The sequence below is a fragment of the Protopterus annectens genome, chromosome 3.part0 (genome assembly GCF_019279795.1).
Source record: "Protopterus annectens isolate FY-2018-M chromosome 3.part0, PAN1.0, whole genome shotgun sequence".
Lineage (NCBI taxonomy): Eukaryota > Metazoa > Chordata > Ceratodontiformes > Protopteridae > Protopterus > Protopterus annectens.
Genome location: NC_056731.1, coordinates 450,574,623 through 450,597,862, shown reverse-complemented (window position 1 = coordinate 450,597,862; position 23,240 = coordinate 450,574,623). Strand labels below are relative to the sequence as shown.

The 23,240-nt window shown below is 42.9% G+C and overlaps 1 protein-coding gene across 1 annotated transcript in view; it reads right to left on the bottom strand.

Annotated features, from left to right (window-relative positions):
- Positions 1-2,444: 2,444 nt before the first annotated feature.
- CHMP5 (charged multivesicular body protein 5) overlaps positions 2,445-23,240 on the bottom strand; it is a 319,359-nt gene continuing 298,563 nt past the window's right edge. Inside the window, exon 8 of the mRNA XM_044064874.1 lies at positions 2,445-7,532. Within this exon, the coding sequence (XP_043920809.1) occupies positions 7,482-7,532 (51 nt within the window). The 3' untranslated portion in view covers positions 2,445-7,481. The remainder of the gene's footprint in view (positions 7,533-23,240) is intronic.

Below are 23,240 nucleotides of genomic sequence, written 5' to 3'. Positions count from 1 at the left end.
GTCTCCACAATGGTAAGAAGGGCATTCTATATTGCCCATCTCATAAGTAAAGGCACTGCCTCCAGAAAAAAAAGAAGTCATATCCTCCCTCATCAGGCCAATAACCGAGTACAGCGCCCCTATTGGTATGTACCCTTTAAAGCATCTGCAACAATTGGAGAGACCACAAATGTTCCTCACAAAGGAAGATTCAAGGTCTACAGCATTTGTCCAATGGGGATCATCTGAAATCAGTCACTTTATTCTGTTTCATACAGACTACTCAGAGGAGATCTCTGCCTTGCATACAAGGCAATCTCTGACCCTGCTTTACTGGAATTGCTGTATATCCATAAGTCAAATGGTACATAGGTTACTCGCTCTAAAGACCTTAACCTGGTATGTGACATTAATAAAACCTGCTGGAGGGACAGATTTGTCTCCCAGAGGTTACCACACCTTTGGAATAGACTCCCACTTCATGTCAAACAGAGCACCTCATTGCCCTCTTCAAATGCAATCTGGACAACTGGATAGGTGACTGTAAATTCACCCCAGGGGTTCCACCTGTGCCCCTCTTGGACAGTGGCAATACGTGCTGATAATGGAAATAAGGGTAAGAACTTGGATAGGCTTGTAAGGGGCCCTACGGCTATTAGCCTAGTAAGTACCTATAATCCTATGAACTGTACTATGTTCATCACTGTTCTGGACAGGAAAAGAAATCCAGTTTGCAATGCTTTGTAAAAGTATGTACAGAGGACCAACTTCCTGTCTGTTTTGGTGCGGATTGTCACTTCTTTTTCCCATCATAAGAAATAAACAGCAGCTTTTCTAAAGGACTTGTTTCTGTCAAACAGTACCCCGAGCTGCCTATGTAAATCTGTAATATGTGGAATACTTTCTCTTTGATTCTGAGGATCAGGATAAAATACAGAGACTGATGGCTTGATTCAAAGTAATTTGTCATACTGTAGGCTGGATATAACCAATGCAGCCAAAAACTTGCAGAAGTGAGAATGTTGATCAGCTACTTCACAGTTTGCAAAGTATCTTTTTTTCTAACTTTTTAAAAACTTCTTGGTAAGGAGGTTAAAAGAACAGCTAGCTGTTCAAGGAAGTATACAAAGGTCCTCTGGAATGGGAGGGACACATTGATGAGTATCTCCTGACTACTGTACCTGAGGCAGTTGCCCTAGAGCAAATATCTGTGATGTTATACCTACACCTGACAGCATATTTGCCTGCTTTGCATATGGCATGAATTATTTTAAGCAACCTCTATTTTATGGCTGCATCAAATGACTTCTACCACATCCTCTGTTTGTTACAGGGTGACTTCTGCCATACCTTCTATTTGTCTAAGGATACACCTTAGCATTGAAACATATGGGCCTGCCAGTTCTCCGATGCCCAGGTAGCCAAAGTATACCATACACCCTGCTTTCTGTAACATTTGGGAGGATGTGAATGGCATGAGTTAGTTCAGATTCTATATAGCATCTAAAGACATAACAGTTGTGTCTGCTACCAGACTGATTGAACAGACATTTTAACCTTATTGCCAGTGCGGAAAACCTGGCTGGTTTTCCAGGCATTTGTTTCTCACAAGCTGGCTGTAAAGAAGCATTTTCAAAGACATATTCAAACACCTTATAAAACAGGGAGGACTGAGGCTGGTTTTGGATCATCAATCCACTGCATCATAAAACATCCTTTATGTGATTCTGACAGTCCCCCCCCCCTCAACGTTAGAAGTGCTCTCATTAAAATTAATGATAGACATGAAGAATGCTCATTTGTCTGGGGGGGGGGCAACTCTGGCTAGCCATAGAGGTGACACCTAGCAGAAACTCTAGGAGTTTACCTAGTGGGGTTCTGAGACAGCTAAGCCTGTGCTGCCATAATACACTCGCACTATGTGGTCAAGGAGGAAACTAGCATGTGGCGGCATATTTCCCCTCAAGAAACAAACTTATCATAGCCTCAGAGGAGCTGCAGAGAAAAGAGGGAGAAGGGGTGCTTCCAAGGGGAAAGGGTAGCCACCTTCCAAGATCAGCAACCTGTGCCACTCATTATTTGACTCTCACTCTCTCTCTCTCTGGGAACAGAATGCTGGTTAGGATTCTCCATCAGGAAGGAATGGACCACAGGGCTCTCACCCAGCCTGGGAATTCCTGGTTCACATAATGAACAAAACAGCCAAGTGGTAACAGTAGGAGAGCCACTGAATAACTGGGGAACCCAAAAAAAAAAAATATTCCAGAATTAGTAAATCATGCGAACAGAGTTTAAAAAAACTTTTTTTTCTCACAGTTTCATAAAAAGTAATATGGAAAACTGAGTCAGAATTGTCAAGTTATCTTCCAATAAATCACTTTGCAAACCCAATCTGAAACAAGGTGGGGGAAATATATGTGTAATAGTATAATACCCATTAAAATATGCATTAAACTGTCAAATCATTAACCAAGTATATACATTTTATTACATGAAGTTATGCACAAGTTATTTTACAAAATGTAGCAAGCCACCGAAGCTGGATTACTCTGGAGGAAAAAAAATCAAAATAAAACACAGCATATGGTCAATCTTGAGTAAAGAACAGTTACATGAGGTACTAACCACTGACAGCAGCTCTATTAGGATAAGTTATTTGAGTCACTTGGGAAGCAGTCAATTACTTACTGCTTTACTCCGATATTAGGCATGATGGCCATGGCTACTTTCTGTTACTCCTTTATACAAGCTATCTTAAGCACCTTGTGAAAAAGCAAAAATAATACTGGTTGACATAAGCTGTCTACATAATCTTACTGGCAGGCATTCAGAACAATTGCTCTAAATGAGAAAATCAAAATAGAAAAAATGATAATAGCTACATTAAACCTATTACAATGATAAAAAGAACTATATACAAAAATACCTGTAAAGCCAATCTGACCACATACAGAAGTGAACTTTGTCATACTACACAGTTGTACTTAATTATATTCCATATGGAAAACAAACCCAGCAAGAAATGATATATGGAAGCCCTTACCGCCAAAATGAATTCTCCCTCACAGATGTACTTCAATGGAAAATAGTTCACACTAATTACTACCAGATTTCAAGGTAATCACTCGAGCAGTCATCCATTAATGTACAGGCTGAATCTCAAGGACTTCCCAGAAAGTCCACCGTGGTCAGCAACTAAAGGATCTCGTGAAAAAATGGAAGTGTTTGTCTTACCTTTAAGACAGTGTATTCTACTTACAATTTCAGTCAAGCTTATCAACTAAAATGTTTTGGAAATAAGTGGCACCAGCAATTACCAAGTGTGCCTTAAAAGGCCCTTCTATTGTTTTGCTGTACAAAAAGCAACACCAAGAACTAGCAACTTAAGAAAGGGGTTGTTTTGTGCTTTCACGTGGGGAAGAAAACAGGAACACCAGGAATGATTCAAACTGGAACTACTTTAGCCATGATGGTATGAATTAACTTAATTCATGCAGTGTTGCTGTGAATGACTGTATAATGATTTCTTCCCACTGAAAGCTGAATTTATGTCTATGTTATACCATCGAATGGCCTCTTGTCAACAATGCAGGGCAGCAAACCGTTCTGAGATTGCATTACGTTTGGGATCAGGAAATGTGCCTTTTTCCCCACTGTACTGCAATCTCAGAGATGGTATATATAAATAGCAAGTGATGTGAGGGGTTCTACGGCCTGCATTGCTGACAAGATGCCATTCGACAATGTGGCCATTCAATGATATAATACAGACTCCATGAATTCAGATACCATTTTACCAGAAGTGTCAGCCACTGGAGGATAAGCCAGCCTCTAAGTTTACTTGGTGAGGTACTGTTCATCTAAAATGAACACCATTAATTTACTAAAGGGACAAGCCGGGTTCCCCTCTTATTTGTTTAGTTAAAATAAGAGAGTTATACAGACTTATACTGTCTTCTTCTCATCTGTAAAGCCTCTAAAAATCCACTTCTTAAGTATTTCAAAGCCAATAATATTACTCTCAGCCTCACATGGCTGACATGTAGTTTTTTTTGTGACACATGAACTTTGAGCTATGTGGGAATCTACATAACCTCCTCAATTATAATTGGACAGATCCACTGTTAAAACAGCGGGGAACTACAGAAACAAAGAGCATGCCCACTGAAAGCATCTGAGGCAGAACTAGTGAGCTCTGCAACTGGAACTGTTTGGTTTACAGTATGTGTCTTCATTTCAGGCTTTTTTCAAGAACTCCAAAGTGTACTCCTCACACGAAGGCTTGCAGGGGAGCCTTCAGAATATTTGTTTACACAGCCCGGGCCCCTGAGGTATTAGAAGATATTGTTACATGAAGTACAAAGGGCGATATATTTAGACATGTCCTGTGGAAGAAAAAAACTTGAATCTGTAGACACTAGCACTCCTTTGAAAAAAAATATCTTGGAGTCACTTGCAGAGCCAACTTGGATTTGTTCATGTAATTCAGGTAAACGAAGAACTTGATTACTTTGACTATATAAAGCAAAAACAGTAAACGGGTATTGCTCAAAGACATCTAAATCAAGAGTATATCGAGCCCTTGGAAAGACAAACACTAGGTCCAAGTACATTCTGGAAATTCTCAGGGCTTTACAAAGACCAAAGGAAAGAGATTTAAACTGGAAATGGAATGGTCGAAATACTTTCTGGAGGACAGGATGAACAGAAAAGTGAAGACAGGCATTCATTTCCATTGAGGTTATCCATCCAGAATTTCCAATTAAGCATAAGAAGCAGTGTTCAGAGTCAGTATTCTGAATTGCATGACTGCCCCACAGTGGCTGATGGATGAAAAGTTCAGTATGCATCTTCATTTATTGTCCTCTTTTCGTACTACGAAAAGTCTTTAACATAATCCTGCCCCTCTCTAAACAGCCTGCAGTAAATAAACTTCTTGCAACAGCCAAAAATAAACTCCACAATTTACATTTGGCTTGATGAGCATGATGAACTGGGCCATGGATATGAATTAAAAAAAAATATTACACCAGGTGAATTGGCAGATGGACAGGTAAAGGGCGAGAGTCACATCATATACTCTTTTCAGCTTGAAGGAGCCTTTTGTGGAGTATTTAAGATCATTTACTTCACTGTTCTTGCTACAACCAGTTTTACTGGATCTCTGACAGATTTGGGGATATCTTGGAGTGAAATTATAACAGCTTTTTGACTACAGTCATGACTTTACCTTTCTCTAGTTCTGCTAAAATGCCATCTACAGCTTCTTAATTTGCAATAATGCCTACTGAACGCAGGGAAAGCTGACTAAAAAAAAGTCTTCTAATTATCAGCACAGTGGCTGTAACATGGATTAATGGAGGCTAAAATGCCTAAGCAGAATAGGCAACACAAAATCATGCAACTCTTCCACTTTACCTTCTGATCATACTGCCGCAAAGGGTATCTAGGATATATAAAAAACAGAAGTCTGATACCAATACACCTGTTACTAACAGGTTCATAAGTATAAGCCTAACATCCTTGCTCATTCGAGTCACTGTAGTCTTCTGGAATTGTCAACGATATACAACAACGGTGTGTGAGCATGTGTGGAGGCCCTGTTTTTAGCTAAGAAATAAGTATAGTCTAATCAGAGGGGGACTATACAGCTTATTTACTTTCTTGAGAACTAAATGTTTGCTGACAAGCAGGAATCTGAAATAAAACATTGGTAACTTCCTGAAATTAATGCTGCTGGCTCTTACTAAGTAATTGCAATCTCTCTTTGTAGGGAGAGAGAGAGACTTTCAATACCCCATTCAAAATATGTAGGTATGAAAATCAATTTCCCAACTCCTCTGGATTATCATCATATTTGAGACTCCTCTTCCTATTCCTTCTGATCACAAATGCATCCAGAAATAGCATTAATGTATACATGAAACTTCACATAAGAGAAATTTGTAACAAAATAGGCTTATACTTTCGTCTTATATTAAAGATCCGGTAGACAGGCAATGCTGGTTTACAGACTTTCAAGAAACATAGCAGTGCTGTGACTGTCATACACTATTAGCTGGTGCAAGGTAAACTGCTTTAAAATACTCTGAGTAAATGTACTGCAATCTGTTTTAGGTAGCAAAACCAACAGAGATTATCACAGTTCAAAAAGGCCTACCCTTGATTTCCTCGAGGCCCAATGCCGCTTGTGGAAATAGTGATGGGCAGGACTGCACCTATTTTTCTAGAATGGAATGAAACCATAAAAGTGATGCCCTACATCTGAAAAAGACAAGGACTTCAACAAAGAATCTTGCACAGTAAAAGGTGCCTCTCCAGGTGTTAATCTTATTGACACAATTTACTGATTTAGGCCCCTCTAGTACAGATAAAGACCAGAAGCACATTTCTGGCCATAGTCTCCCATCCAGCTGAAAGTGACTTTCCTCTTCTAATTTTTATGACAAGCTGATCATCCTTTACATGAGTCACTACCTGCAGAGTGAGGACCTACAGACCTCTACATGGTTCTGTCTCTTGCTGTTGTGGTTTATGTTACTTCAGTTCCACTAAATGCTGTGCAGACTTCTGAATGAAGGGCTAAAATCTTCAGTCATATCTATTTTCCTCTAACCTTCTATCTTTTACTGTGTAAAATAAAAACTTGTAAAACCTTTATCTTCATTTTGTTACTTTTATTAAGATTTTACTGTGAGTTGTCAATATCATCAACATCCTTTACCCCATTATGACATGTGGGCCAGGGTGCCACATCAACATTAATCACTGTTTATACTGTTGTGTGGCTAGCTAGCCCTAATATGATAAAAGTATAAAATAAGCATTAAGTGTGAATAATCTTTAAGTGCTATTTTTCTACCATAAAGGAACTTACTAACAGACTTCACTGAAAAGCCATTACACCAACTCTTAGGATCAACAAGAAATCATGGCCCATTTATTTCAACAGAAAATTGAATGCTAAGCCCTACTCTCAAAACCAGGCAATCAAGTTTTCAGAAGAACTAAAAAGGATGTAGGAAATGCAAGATAACGCTGACAGCTTTTGCCAATACACGCCACTACAAAATCTTCTTAAGGCAATTGTTTAAACCTGTTAAAGTCAATACCGTTGTAAGTAATGGATTACTGCCCAAATGACTCTCCCAGTTAAAGCAATTTTATATTTTCAGGCCAGAAAATCATCTCACAAATATTAAATAAATAACCATCACACAGAAAATGTCCACATACAGAAAAAACAGTCAGACCACTAACAAGTCAATCATCTCTACACAAACTGATCAGGCAATCACTCTGTTCTTCAGACAAAAGCAGACCGATAAGCAGATGCCTTCTGTTTAAGATGAGTTTCAGGATGTAGTGATTAAGAAATCTTGATGAGTACACACTTTTATTCTGAAAATAATATTTTTATATTTTACAAATACTATGGTATTGTATGTATAAAAAGGAGCTCCAACCACCATTTCAGGCTCGCAAGGCAGTGGTATTAGGTTCTATGTTGCAGGAATCTGAGGTAGTCCAAATTCATCCACCAGCACGCCATCCTGCAAAAGGAAAATTTTAAATAAATTAAAAGTGAAATAACTCAGTTTTTTTTTTGTCTTTACACCAGAAATCACATAAAATAAATAAATAAACATGTATGTTTTATTTATTTGACATTTGTTTACCGGGAAAGTCCGACAGGGCCAGAAAGTGCCAATTTTCAGCGGAAGCCCACGGAGAAAAGCTCTACAATCACAATATTTCAAAAATGAAGTACAGATATTTTAAATTACAAAGTGAGGTGAAATTGAGTGATGTCTTAGCATGAAGGAGGTGCTCATACTATGGTTATAGAAGGAAGAAGAATGAAGAGAAGGAGATTATAAGAAGAGTGCAGGGTAGGGTGTCTTCAGGTAGCTTAGATGTGTAGGGAGGAAATTGGGAGAAGAAAGGTTTGCAGAGAGGAATTAAAAGTACAGTTTTGTACCTACCATAAATGTAGATGTTTGAGTGCTAATACAGCTGCAGTCATTACAGATGGGTTCTCCTGCCGTCAGGCGGGTCCTCGGTCGGCCAAATTCTAAAGTCTAGGTCCGGCGTCAGTTGTCGTCGCTTCTTCCCTGACGTCAGTGCGACAGGGGTATAAAAGAACCAGCTGATGCCATTTTCTTCAGTCTTTCTTGCCCCAGATGTCAGGTGCCCCCAGAAGGAAGGCAATACATAATTTTATATATAATAATGCAATGCAATATAATCAAAAAACAGTAGTTGCAAGCAAATACATCATAAAAGAATAACCCAATCAGGTTGTAGGAGGAGGTGCTAGCCACTAGGCCTGTCCCAAGAGGGGAAGGAGGGAGGGGAAAAGTACAGTTTTGTACCTACCATAAATGTAGATGTTCGAGGATCCACATTGCTGCAGTCCTTACTATTGGGTAGTCCGCTGTCCAGTCGGCCCGAATACCAGAGTATTGGGCTGGGTCAGGCGCATTAGACTGACGCCAGTACGTCAGGGTACTAATGCGCATGACCGACGTCATATCCTCAGTCTTTTCTTGCCCCAGATGTCAGAAGACCCTAAAAAGACAAGGCCCAAAATACCTGCACCAAGAATATGTACAATATATACAAAAATATATACAAAAATAACAGCATATAACCTCACCTACACAACCACCCCTAAACAGAGAGGGGAAGGAGGGAGGGTAAATGACTGCAGCAATGTGGATCCTCGAACATCTACATTTATGGTAGGTACAAAACTGTACTATGTTCTTCGTTCCACATTGCTGCAGTCCTTACTATTGGGTAGTATCCCAAAGCAGAGGTAAGGGAGGCTGGCAAATCATAAAGAAGTAGGAGCTGACAACATGCCTTGCAAAACAGCTGTGGCAAAACCAGCCCTAGACTTAGAGTAGATAGGAAGGTGATAATGCTTGGAGAAAGTATGCACTGAACTCCAAGTAGCTGCCTCCAAAATATCCTTAGTTGCCACCCCCCTTAGAAATGCTGTTGAAGTGGCAGTAGCCCTAGTGGAATGAGGCCTAATCCCAGCTGGAATCTCCTTGCCATGATGGGAATAACAAAATGCAATGCAAAACCCAATCCACCTAGAAATAGTTTGTTTTGACACAGGCTTGCCCTGAACTCAAAGCAAAAGAAACAAACAACTGCTGAGACTGCCTAAAATCCTTAGTCCTGCTTAAATAATAACGCAATTGCCTGTGTACATCTAAAGTGTGCAAAATCTTTTCCCCTTTATTTTGGGGGTCTGCATAAAAGTAGGCAAATGAATAGTTTGGTTTAAAGCCACACTAGAAACCACCTTAGGCATAAAGGAAGGATTAGTACGTAATGATACCCTATCCTTATGGAAAATCAAAAGGGCTCTACTGCCATAAGGGCCTGCAACTCAGACACCCTTCTTGCAGAAGTAATAGCCAACAGAAAAGCAGTCTTCCATGACAAGTATTTCAATTCAGCAGTAGCCAGGCTCAAAAGGTTGTAGAGTAAGTTTTCCAACACAAAATTGAGATCCCAAGCAGGAGTAGGAGCTCTACGGGGGTCTTATATTCTTTGCCCCTCTAAGAAACTGCTTGAACAAAGGATGCGAAAACAATGGTGGGTCACAATCATAGTGAGCTGAAATTGCTGCAGCATGAATCTTAATGGAAGAGAAGGACAAACCTTTGTCCAATAACTCAGTAAGATATTGAAGAGCCACACTCAAATTAGGCTCAGAAATCTCCAAATTCTTTGCTGTACTCCAAAATAAAAATCTCTTCCATTTTTCATGTGCACTTTCCTTGTACTAGGTCTTCTAGCTTCCATAATCACATTTAAAACTTGTTGAGGAAGTTGAGACCTGCTGTGTTTCAACACAGAATATGCCAGGCTGTTAGATGAAGAGAGTGAAGCTTGACATTGAGCAGATGACCGTCCTTCTGAGATAACAGATGAGGAATCAAAGGTAAAGGCCATGGAGGCTTCCTTACCAGACTCCTTAGTAGTGGGTACCAGTGTTGCCGAGGCCAATCTGGAGCTATCAAAATCATCCTTGGCTTGTCTTGTCTGACTTTTAATAGCACCTTTGGAAGAAGAGGCAGAGGTGGAAAGGCATACACATGAAGGTTTTCCAACTGAAAGACAGAGCATCCACTTTCCAAGCTGTGTGATGAAACCCCTTTGTGCAAAACTTTGGCAGCTGGTGGTTTAGTGGAGAAGCGAACAGATCTATGTCTGGAGTTCCCCATGACACTGTCAATTTCTGAAATACATGAAGATCCAGTTTCCACCGTGTGGGGATCCATGATTTGTCTGCTTAACACATCTGCTAAGGAGTTCTGTGCTCCCAGAAACCTTGCCTGAAGAGTTAGTTGCAAGCTTAGCGCAGTCTCCCATAAAATCATTGCTTGCCTGCATAGAGGATAAGAATGTGTTCCCCTTGCTTGTTGATGTACCACATGACAGTTGTGTTGTCTGTTAGAATCAACACCTGCCCTGGAAGAAGTAACTCCTTGAAAGCCATTAATGCAAACTGGACTGCTAACATCTCCTTCATGTTGATATGTAGATGCTGTAGTCTGGCAGGCCACTTGTCTTGTATCCACTTTCCATTCAGATGAGCTCCCAAGCAATGTCCGAGGCATCTGTCGTTAAAATCTGACTCGCCTCTGGCCGGGTCACAGAGAGTCCCTTGTTTAGGTGACATTCCTGAGCCCACCACAAAAATTCTTTTGAAGGCAAGGTATTATTTGAATGACAGTGTCCAAATCCTGGCAGTGCTGTGTCCATACATTTTGAGATACCATTGTAGCTTCCTCATATGCAGTTTGGCATTGGGAAGCACCAGAATACAAGATGCCATGAACCCTAATGCTTGAAGGACTGTCCTTGCAGTCAGCACGGAATGATGAGATAGTTGATGGAAGTAAAGTGATAGACTCTTTTGTTTGTCCGGGGTTAAAAGGCCATCTGGGCTGCTGTATTCAGTCTCACACCCAGAAAGCACATGTCTTGAGAGGGTACTAGACTGGACTTTATTTCGCTCACAGAATACCCTAGGCATCTTAGCACTGCTATAACATATTCCAGATGCTGTAGAAGGTCTTCCTTTTCTTGAACCAGAATCATGCAGACGACCAAGTAAGGATAGATTTGAATTCCTTTTAGTCTTAAGTAAGCTATCACTGGAGCCAGAACCTTTGTGAATACTCTGGGCAGTAGATAAGCCAAAGGGCAATGCAGAGAACTGATAATGAGAATTTCCAGCTCGATACTTCCTGCAACTCAGTCTTATAGGCACATGAAGGTAAGCTTCCTTGAGATCTAAAGTTACCATCCAGTGATCTTTGCCCAGCAGAGGTAAAAGCTGTTGTAACGTCAACATCTTGAACTTGGGAATGTCCAGATAAGTGTTGAGGATAGATAAATCCAAAATTGGTCTCCACGTGTTCCCCTTCTTTGGTACTAGGAACAGGCGAGAATAAAATCCTAGGCCCCTTTCTGATACAGGGACTGGCTGAATGGCCCCTATTTGGAGTAACTGAGAAATTTGCTTGTGAGCCTCTTTCCTTTGTGGAGGAGGAACGTCTGGCATGCCTTTGAAAGGGGGCAAAGTATGGAAATAAAACCTGTAACCGTGGTGAATGATATCCAACACCCATCTGTCTTGAGTAATTAAATCCCAATTTTCCTTGAAAAGAGACAGTCTTCCTCCCAAAGGAGCTGCCAGGCGAGAATCTACTGGCAGCTGAAAAGGCAGGTCATTGGGTCTGTTTGAAAGGACTGACCCCTGCCCTCACCAGAAGTCTGAGCAGGTGAACTCCTGTTCTAGGCCTAAAAGAACCTTGAGCTCTGCCCCTACCACGTCTAGACCTACCCCTAGACTGGGAATCATAAGCAGGATATGTCCATCCCTTAGTAGGCCAATTTCTACTAAACTTCGTGGCTGCACCTGCAAAAATCTTTAACAGTTTGCATAGACTTAGCTTTGTCCTCCATTTTCTTTAAAACTGCTTCCACAGGCGAACCAAACAACACATCAGACTGTAAAGGAGCATCCAAAATCCTTGTCTTAACATGCTCAGCTAAATTCTGATCCCTCAACCAGGCATGCCTGCGAAGAACAGAACTAGTGGCAGCCACCCTCGAGGAGGCCTGTACAGCATCAAAACCACATTGCAAAGAATGCTTACCCACTTGTTCAGACACATGAACTAAATCCAGCAACTCTTTACACTCAATACCTTCCGCCAAAGCATCCACCTTAGATTTCAGTTGTGAAAGGAGATAATTTTGATATTTAAGCATGTGAAACTGACAATTCAACGCCTCATGGCTAAAGTGGAAGAAGTATACACTTTCTTTCCCCATCTATCCAAAGCCCTTGCCTCTTTATCAGTGGGAACAGGGTTTTTAACCACAGAGGCCTTAACACCTTTAGGTCCCTGAGAAACAGTTTCGGTCTGCCCTAGGACTCTTAAAAGATACTTATGAGCTTCAGGCACCCTATAGTACCTATCAGGTTTAACAGGAGCAGGAGGCAAAGAATCAGGGTTCAGGGAAGCCTCTGCAAAACATCTTCCACCACATTCAACACAGGAGGTATAGCTAAGGGCCTATGCTGGGGCAAAACAAAAATTCCTAAGCCTTTTCCTGGAATCAGAGTAATCCTGGCCTTCCCATTTAAAGTGCTCCCTCATGGAATGCAGAGTCTCTGAAAATGAGAAATCCTCAGGAGGAGAAGCTGTAGGAGTGGAATCATCCACATCAGAATCAGAATAAGGAGGATACTCCTGCAAATCTTCCAGAAGACTCAGAAGCCTCTGAACACTGTTCAAAACTATCAAACTCGGTTCCACCCTAGGCCTCTTATCAGGAGGGGCATAGAACCTCTAATCATAGTAATCAAATCTTCTGCCATTTTAAGCATATGTTTCTTAGGCACAGAACCTGAAATGCTAGGAGAAGCCCCCACTGAAGCTGAACTTGGCCTACCTCTCAAAGAAGTTTTGGCAACAGAAGGAGAGGCCCTAACTACCTTGGGAAGAGAGGGAAGAACAGTTACCTGAGAAGCCCTCAGCCTGGCCTACCTCCTGAGAAGGCACATCCTGTAACAGTAAAGTCTCTGCCTGAGACTCCAAAGAAACTCCTGGCAAAACCTCTGGCTCCACTGAGTAAAGAACCGACGTCCGGGACTGCGGTTCATCAACCCTAGGCTGTTTTGTCCTTGCGCTTCTTGAGCCGGAGCATCCGGCGGCATTTTATAATTAACACTAACCTGGCACAGTCTAACCGTCTCTTAATAGTGCGTTTGTTAAACCTAGCACAAGAGCGGCATCCAACAACGCCGTGCTCAGGCCCTAAACAAGGTATACACAAGGTATGGTAATCCCTATGAGGTATCTGTTTCAAGAAATACAGTTATTCACTTTTTCTGACATCCGGTTAAATACTGAGGCAAGAAAAACCAAAATGTTACTCTGATTCGGTCTGAAACTCCGGCGAAATATTTCAGAACGCCAACCTGCACTCGCAAAACTGCTTCTGCATCGGACCATGCGGCAAAAGACTGAGGATATGACGTCGGGTCATGCATTAGTACTAGCCATATACTCTGGTATTCGGGCCGACTGGACAGCGGACTACCCAATAGTAAGGACTGCAGCAATGTGGAACGAAGAACATCCTGGACTGCAGCTGTATTAGCACTCGAACATCTACATTTATGGTAGGTACAAAACTGTACTATGTTCATCGTGCATACAGCTGCAGTCATTACAGATGGGTAGAATCCCAAAGCTATGCACAGGGTGGTAGGAACTAGGTGGAACTGGTAGGAGCCAGAATGCCCTGCAACACTCCAGTGGCAAAGCCTGCTCTAGTTTTGGAGTATAAAGGTAGGTGGTAGTGTTTAGTGAAGGTATGCACAGAACTCCAAGTGGCTGCCTCCAAAATATCTTTGGTAGGAACTCCTCTGAGGAAGGCTGCAGAGGTAGCTGTGGTCCTTGTGGAGTGGGGTCTGATGCCTGCAGGTACAGATTTACCATGAAAAGAGTAACAAAAACGTATGCAGTGACCTATCCATTTTGAAATGGTCCGTTTGGAAATTGAGCTCCTACAGCATAGGACACAAAGAGTTGTTCTGATTTTCTGAAAGGCTTTGTTCTGTCCAAATAGTAACGCAGCTGTCTATGGATGTCTAAGGAATGTAGCAGCCTTTCCCCTTTGTTTTGAGGGTTAGGGTAAAAGGTAGGTAAGTGTATGGCCTGATTTAAAGCTACCCTGGATACCACCTTAGGCATAAATGACGGGTTGGTTCACAGGGAAACCATGTCCTGATGGAAGATGATAAAGGGCTGCACAGCCATGAGGGCTTGTAGTTCCGAGACCCTACGAGCTGAGGTAATAGCCAGAAGGAAAGCTGTTTTCCAGGATAAGTATTGCAAATCTGTTGAGGCAGCTGGCTCAAAAGGAGGCAAGGTTAATTTTTCTAGAATGTAATTAAGATCCCAAGCAGGGATTGGTTGTTTCCTTGGGAGGTCTTCTATTCTTTGCCCCTCTGAGGAACTGTCTTAAGAGTGGATGAGAGAATAAAGGTGGATCAGTGTTGTATTCTGCAGAAATGGCTGAGGCATGGATTTTGATGGAGGAGAATGAAAGTCCACTGCTTAGCAGCTCAGCTAGATACTGTAGTATTTGAGGCAAATTCAGTTTTCCAGGATCCTGGCCCTTTTTCTCATTCCAAGCGCAAAACAGTTTCCATTTTGCAGAGTAAGCTTTTCTAGTAGACGGCCTTCTGGCCTCCAAAATGACATCCTGCATCTCCTTGGAGAGTAGGGTCTGTTGTGATGTTAAGGAATCTTCCATGCGGCCAGATTGAGTGTTTTCAGCTGACTGTGAAGAGTTTTGTAGCTGTGCTGAGTCAGAAGAAGAGGCATTAGAGGTAGGGTCCATGGAGAAGAATGCGTCAGGCTCCTCGGGAGTGGGTACCATGTTGTCTTGGCCAGTCTGGAGCAATCAGTATCATCTTTGGTCTGTCTGCTCTTGCTTTCAAAAGCACCTTGGGCAGTAGAGGAAGAGGTGGGAAGACGTAAACTGTCAGTGCTGTCCAACTGAAAGAAAATGCGTCCACTCTCCAGGCCTTTGGATGAAATGTCGTTGAGCAGGATTTTGTTAATTGTTGATTTTTGTGGGAGGCAAAGAGATCTATGTCTGGCCTTCCCCACGCTTGGATTATCTCTGTAAAAACTTGAGGATGCAACTTCCATTCGTGTGGATCTGTCACATTTCTGCTTAGATTGTCTGCCAGTATGTTTTCCATGCCTGGCAAGTACTGTGCTTGAAGCTCAACTTGCAACTCCAGAGCCATGTTCCAAAGTGACATGGCCAGCCTGCAAAGGGGGTATGAATGTGTTCCTCCTTGTTTGTTTATGTACCACATTACTGTGGTGTTGTCTGTTCTTATCAATAGTTGACCTGGATGCAGAAGGTCTTTGAAAGCTATAATAGCATTTATCACTGCTAGCATCTCCTTTTGATTGATGTGAAGATGCTTTTTCCTTTTGGGACCATTTGCCCTGAATGCACCGGTCTGTCATGTGCGCCCCCCAGGCGTAGTCTGAGGTGTCTGTTGTGATGACTTGATTTGCTCGAGGCTTGCAGAATGGTAGACCTGTGTTTGTTTGGCATGCTTGAGCCCACCATAGAAATTCCTTTTGCAAACATGGAATTAGTCAAACTGTGGCTGTGTTGAGACCATAGGTTTTTTAGGTACCATTGAAGTTTCCTCATATGCAACTTTGCACATGGGATTAGTAGAATGCAAGATGCCATGAATCCCAGAGCCTGCAGGATTTTCCTTGCAGTTAGCCTGGTACAATTTGCTAGTGTCTTGCAGTATTGAGTTAGTTGCCCCTGTTTTTCTGGCGTAAGATAGGCCATCTGGGTGTTTGTGTCCAAGTTGGCACCCAGGAAAATTATTTTCTGAGATGGCGTTAACTTGGATTTCTCTTTGTTGACTGTGTATCCCAGAGAATTCAATAACCTTGTTACATAAGCCAGATGTTCCAGAAGTATGTGTTTGCTGTCCGCTTGGATCAGGCAGTCGTCCAAATAAGGGTATATTTGTATCCCTTGAAGTCTGCAGTAGGCAATTACTGATGCCAGGCATTTCGTGAATACTCTGGGTGCAGTAGATAAGCCAAAGGGCAATGCAGAGAATTGACAGTGGATTGAACCTGCAAGAAATCTGAGGTATCTTCTGCAGCTTTGTCTGATTGGGACATGCAGGTATGCCTCCTTGAGGTCCAATGTTACCAGCCAAGACTCCTTGCCCAGCATGGGAAGAAGCTGCTGTAAAGTGAGCATCTTGAATTTTGGTACGAGTAGAAATGTGTTTAGGATGGATAAGTCCAAAATGGGTCTCCAATCTGTTCCTTTCCTTGGTACCAGGAATAGCCTGGAATAAAAACCTTGACCTTGTTCGTGAGTAGGTACCTCTTGAATAGCTTTCATGCCCATGAGCTTTGAAATTTGTATTTGAGCCTCTGCCCTTTGATTGTGTGGCAGGTTCGGCATGCCTCTCATTTTTGGAAGGGTGTGAAAATGAAATCTGTAGCCTCTGTTTATAATGTCCAGGATCCATTTGTCTTTTGTGACAATATGCCAATTTTTTGAAAATAATGCCAGCTTTCCTCCTAAGGGTGCTGCCATTTGAGCCTTGCTTGGCATGCAAAGGGGAAAGTCATTGGGTTTGTTTCCTGTATTGCTGTGAACTATCTTCGCCACCTCTTGGTGTTGGAGTTTGCCATTGTCTGCCTCTATACGATCCTTGAGATTGTCCTCTGCCCCTTGGGCACCTGTATCTACCTCTTTGGGGCCTGTCCGTGGCTGGAAAGGACCAATTTTTTGAAGGCCAATTTCTACTAAAACGTGGTGGTTGTACCTGTAGAAAATCTTTAACAGTTTGCATAGATTTAGCTTTTTCTTCCATTTTCCTTAGTACCTCCTCAGCATTAGCACCAAATAATACATCCTGTTGTAGAGGAGCATCTAGTAATTTAGCTTTGACATGATCAGGCAAGGTTTGTTCCCTAAGCCAGACATGTCTATGTATGACTGATCCTGTAACAGCAGCTCTACTTGAGGCCTCTAGAGCATCATAACCACATTGTAAGGTGTGCTTACCTACTTATTCTGCACTACGCATCATATCCTGCAACTCCTTCAAATCTGGTTGTTCAGGTTGTGACATAATTGTGATAACAGAAACTGTTGATATTTAAGCATATGGAACTGACAGTTTAAGGCCCTCATGGCTAGGGTAGCCGAGGTATATACCTTTTTTCCCCACCTTTCTAAGGACCTAGAATCTCTCTCGGAAGGTAATGGATTCTTAGCAGTAGAGGCCTTCATTCCCTTGGGGCCCTGAGAAATGGTTTCTGGGTCAGCAGTATGGCTTTTGTAAAGAAATTGGTGCGAGTTAGGAACTCTGTAGTACCTATCAGGCTGGGCTGGAGGCAGGGAATCCGGATTAAGGCAGGTCTCCGAGTAAACATCATCAAGTATGTCCAAGACAGGAGGTATCGCCAGAGGTCTGTGCTGAGGTAGCAAAAGAAATTCCCTAAGCCTTTTCTTGGAATCGGAATAATCTTGGCCTTCCCAGTGGAAATGTTCCCTCAAGGTATGCAAGGTTTCCCCGAATGAGAAATCCTCTGGGGGGGGATACAGAAGGAATGGATTCCTCTGCATCGGAATCTTCAAAAGGGGAGTAAGAATGTTCCTCCTCATCAGAATGCTCTGAAATAATGGAGCCCTGATCAGAAGAGGGTGATTCTTCCTCCACTCTGGGTCTCTTGTCTGGTGGGGGTTGGGAACCCCTGATAAGAGTAATTAAATTCTCAGCCATTTTAAGCATCTGCTTTTTAGGCATGGGGCCTGGAGATGGGCCCTGTGCAACAGGTCTCTTGGAGTGCATGGCTGATTTAGACTTAGTAAAGGCCTTGATGGAAAAGGAAGAGGAAGGTCTGAAGACACCATGGGTGGAGGTAGACCTGTCCACATTATGAGGCTCAACACTAACACTGGCTTCGGTAGTTGTAGTCAGGGTGTGGGCCGAGGAACCTGCGGCCTCGGTTACAGAGGACACCGCCAGAGAAGCGTCGTCGGTAGTCAGGGGCTGCGTAGGTGCCTCGCAGAGAACCGGACCACGTGTAGTCAGTTTTGGCGTGGTGTCGGTGGAGGCCGCTGATCTCGCTTGTCAGTCCTTGTCCTTGCGTTTTTTGGACAAAACAGGAGTCGGAGTCTCCAACAACATTATATAATTAAAAGCTTTCCCAAAAAAAGTGCTGGGCGAACTCCGCCCAACGCTTAATAGTGCGTTTATTGAAAGTAGCACAAAAGCGACAGCCCGAGACGTCGTGGTCTGGGCCTAAACAAGGTATACAGAGGGAATGGAAATCCTTACGCGGTATTTGCTTCCCACAAGAAATACAATTGTTAACTTTGTCTGACATCGGTCTGAGGCAAGAAAAGTTTCCCCAACGGGGTACTTAGCTTTAAAGAAGACTTCGGTTTCCAAATTTTCGTAATTTCAGGAGCTGGCCGACCAGCACTTGCGAACTGCTTCTGCTTCGAGCACCGCGCGGCAAAAATGACTGAAGAAAATGGCGTCGGCTGGTTCTTTTATACCCCTGTCACACTGACGTCAGGGAAGAAGCGATGACAACCGACGCCGGACCTAGACTTTGGAATTTGGCCGACCGAGGACCCGCCTGATGGCAGGAGAACCCATCTGTAATGACTGCAGCTGTATGCACGATGAACATCAAGGTTAGGTGATGGGGAAATCAAAAAGGAGTGGAGCAGGAGGCTGTAGAGTGAAATGTGATCTAGGTTGAAGGGGGTGAATGAAATATAGTGACAAAGGTCAGCCCAGATTGGCACAGGAGCAGGTCCACTATTCAATTAGGGAGCATTTAAAGGTGGGTAGGATAGAAATAGTTCTGGTTGTTAAAGGCAAGGAGTTCCATTTGTTTGCTACCGAGTATGAGTATAGGCTTTGTCCAGGGGATTTATCCAGTTTATTTACGGTAAGAAGTTGTTTGTCTTCAAATCTAAGAGTTCTTTTTTGTAAAGAATGTGTTTATTAAAGGGGTAAGAGTTAGGCAGGCTAATGGTTTGTGCATGATTTTATGTAGTTATTAGATGAATGTAGGAGAGGTGTTGGTGGGGGGGGGGGGGTTTCCAGCCATGTAAGGGTATGTAGAGCTTTACAGTGATGGGTAAAGGAGGATGAATTATTACCAAACTTGGCAATTTTGTTGTAAAAGCTTTCAAGTTTGTTTTTTATGGAGGATTGTAAATTAGTTAGAATTCGTACTCCACAGAGTAGGGAGGACAAAAGGTAGGGTTTGGCTACAGTAATTTTTGTGGGTGTGCTCAGGAAATGATTGTTTCTGTATAGCATACCTAGTTTTTGGTGGGCTTTCTTGATATTGCTTTGGATGCGGAGGTCAATTTTAAGATCAACTTTTATTACTCCTAATAGTTTGGTATGGTGGACCAACTCAATTTCAGTACCATTTGCCGTAAAGATTTTGAAAGATCCTTTGTCAGGGATGCAACTTTTTGTTGCAAAGAGGAGGAGTTCATTTTTTTCGGGAGTTGAGTACGAGTTGTGCCATCATAAGCCAGGTTTCAAAGGAGATGATTTTAGAACCCAAAGTAGAGGATTTTAGACCCCATCCAATTCAGATTCCTCAGGGGCAGATCTTGTCTGTTGAACCTGGTTGACTTCCTTGAGACCGTCACCAAGGCCCTGGATGAGGGAAAGTCAGTACATACAGCTTACCTTGACTTGGCTAAGGCCTTTGATACAATCCCCCACTCAGGCATCATTGAAAAGCTAACTCAACTTGGTGTAAATCCCCATCCCATCAGGTGGGTGCCCAACTGGCTCATCGATAGGACCCACAAGGTCAAAACAGGTGCCACCACCTCTGACAGCAGACAGGTCACTAGTGGTGTTCCCCGGGATCTGTCCTGGGACCCCTACTCTTTGGCATCTACGTGTCAGAGTTCCAGGCATGAAAAAAAGGGCCTGTGGCTAACCAAGTTTAAACGTAAAAAAATGCATCATCATACCATTTGGCAAAAATATGGCCCCTGATTACCACATTAACGGCAACCTCCTTAATACACAAAGTACTGTTTTGTACCTACCATAAATGTAGATGTTCGAGTGCGCATACAGCTGCAGTCATTACACTTGGGTTATCCATCAGGCGGGCCCTCGGTCGGCCGAATTCCAAAGTCTAGGTCCGGCGTCGGTTGTTGTCGCTTCTTCCCCGATGTCAGTGCGGCAGGGGTATAAAAGAGGCAGCCGACACCATTTTCTTCAGTTTTTCTTGCCCCAGATGTCAGGTGCCCCCAGAAAGGAAGGCAAAACATGATGTCATGCAAACATACATAAGTAGATAAATCAAAACAGTAGTTGCAAGCAAATACACCATAAAGGAATACCCCAAATAGGTTGTATGTAAAAGGTGTTTGTCATAAGTCCTGTCCTAAGAGGGGATGGAGGGAGGGTAACCTGGACTGCAGCTGTATGCTCACTCAAACATCTACATTTATGGTAGGTACAAAACTGTACTATATTTATCGTGCATACAGCTGCAGTCATTACACTTGGGTAGAACCCCAAAGCTAACTAAGGGTGGCTGGTACTAAGCGGAATTAGGAGGGGCTAGAATGCCCTGCAGGACTGCTGTGGCAAAGCCCGCTCTAGATTTTGAGTATAGTGGAAGGTGGTAGTGTTTGGAGAAAGTGTGCACTGAACTCCAAGTAGCTGCTTTTAAAATGTCCTTGGTAGGGACACCCCTGAGGAAAGCTGCTGAGGTAGCTTGTAGCCCTGGTGGAGTGGGATCTGATGTATACAGGCACTGATTTTCCGTGGAATAAATAACAAAAGCGTATGCAGTGGACTATCCATTTTGAAATAGTCTGTTTGGAAATAGCCTTTCCTTGAGCACCTGTAGCATAGGATGCAAAGAGCTGCTCAGATTTTCTGAATTACTTTATTCTGTCCAAGTAATAATGAAGTTGCCTGTGAATGTCCAAGGAGTGTAGAAGCCTCTCTCCTTTGTTCTGTGGATTTGGATAAAAGGTGGGTAAATGAATAGACCGATTCAAAGCCACACTGGATACTACCTTTGGCATGAAGGTAGGGTTGGTTCGTAAGGAGACCCTGTCTTGATGGAAAATGATGAATGGTTGCACAGCCATGAGGGCCTGTAGCTCAGAAACCCTGTGCTGAGGTAATAGCCAGTAGGAAGGCTGTTTTCCATGACAAGTATTGAAGCTCTGCTGAAGAAGCCGGCTCGAAAGGAGGCAGTGTCAGCTTCTCCAATACGAAGTTGACGTCCCAAGCTGGAGCTGGTAGTTTCCGTGGGGGTTTTATATTTTTTGCCCCTCTGAGGAACTGCCTTAATAGAGGATGTGAGAATAAAGGAGGATCCATATTGTATTGTGCTGAAATGGCTGAAGAGTGGATCTTGATGGAAGAGAAGGAGAGGCCACTGTTTAACATCTCAGTTAGGTACTGTAAAATCTGAGGTATATTTATTACCGAAGGATTCTGACCCTTTGCTTGATTCCAGGTACAAAATCGTTTCCATTTGGCAGAGTAGGTTTTTCTAGTAGAGGGTCTCCTGGCCTCCAAGATGGCATCCTGTACCTCTTTGGAGAGGAGAGTTTGTTGGTAAACTAAGCTATTCTCCATGCAGCTAGATTTAGAGTTCTGGGCTGGCTGTGAAGGGTCTTGTAGTTGTGCTGGGACAACAGAAGAGGAACTTGAGGAAGGATCCATGGTGGTGTGTATGACAGGCTCTTTAGGAGAGGATACCAGTGCTGTTGCGGCCAGTCTGGAGCAATGAGAATCATTTGTGGCCTCTGCTCTGGTTTTTAATAGGACTTTGGCCAGTAGAGGTAGAGGCGGGAAGGCATAGACTGTCAATGTTGTCCAATTGAAAGAGAGTGCGTCCACTTTCCAGGCCTGTGGATGATAGGTCCTTGAGCAGAATTTTTCCAACTGGTAATTTCTGTGGGTAGCAAATAGATCTAGGTCTGGCAGTCCCCATGCCGGAGTTATCTTTGAGAAGACTTGAGGATGCAACTTCCATTCGTGTGGGTCTGTCATATTTCTGCTTAAGTTGTCTGCCAGTGTGTTTTCCTTCTCTGGCAGGAATTGTGCCTGTAGTTGAATTTGTAATTCCAGTGCTGTGTTCCACAGGGTCAAGACTTGCCTAAACAGGGGGGTATGAATATGTTCCCCCCTGTTTATGTACCACATGACTGTGGTGTTGTCTGTCCTTATTAATAGCTGGCCTGGATGCAGTAGGTCTTTGAAGGTCATAAGAGCATTTTGTACGGCTAGCATCTCCTTTTGGTTGATGTGTAGGTGCATCTCTTTTTGGGACCATTTTCCCTGAATACACTGACCTGCCATGTGTGCTCCCCAGGCGTAGTCTGAGGTGTCTGTTGTGATTATTTGAATTGCTTGTGGTAAACAGAAAGGAAGACCCGTGTTTCTTTGGCATGCTTGATCCCACCACAAAAATTCCTTTTGAAGGCATGGAATGAGTGGTATAATTGTTTCCAAGCTGTGGCTGTGCTGAGACCATAAGTTTTTTAGGTACCATTGTAGTTTCCTCATATGCAGCTTTGCAAATGGTATTAGTAGGATGCAAGATGCCATGAACCCCAGAGCCTGCAGGATTTTCCTTGCAGTTAGCCTGGTTAAAGTTGCCATTTTGTTGTAGTATTGAGACAGTTGCCCTTGTTTGTCTGGCATGAGGTAGGCCATCTGGGTTGTTGTATTTAAGCTAGCACCCAGAAAAATTATCTGTTGAGAAGGTATTAGTTTTGATTTCTTTTTGTTTACTGTGTACCCCAGGCAGTTTAACAGTTTTATTACAAATGCCAGATGTTGCAATAGAAGGTCCTTTCTGTCTGCTTGGATCAGGCAGTCGTCTAGATATGGGTAGATTTGGATTCCTCGTTGTCTGCAGAAGGCAATTACTGATGCCAGGCATTTCGTAAACACTCTGGGCACAGTAGATAAGCCAAAGGGCAATGCAGAGAATTGATAATGGGTTGAACCTGCAAGAAATCTGAGGTATCTTCTGCAGTCTTGTCTGATAGGGACATGCAGGTATGCCTCCTTGAGGTCCAACGTTACCAGCCAAGACTCCTTGCCCAGCATG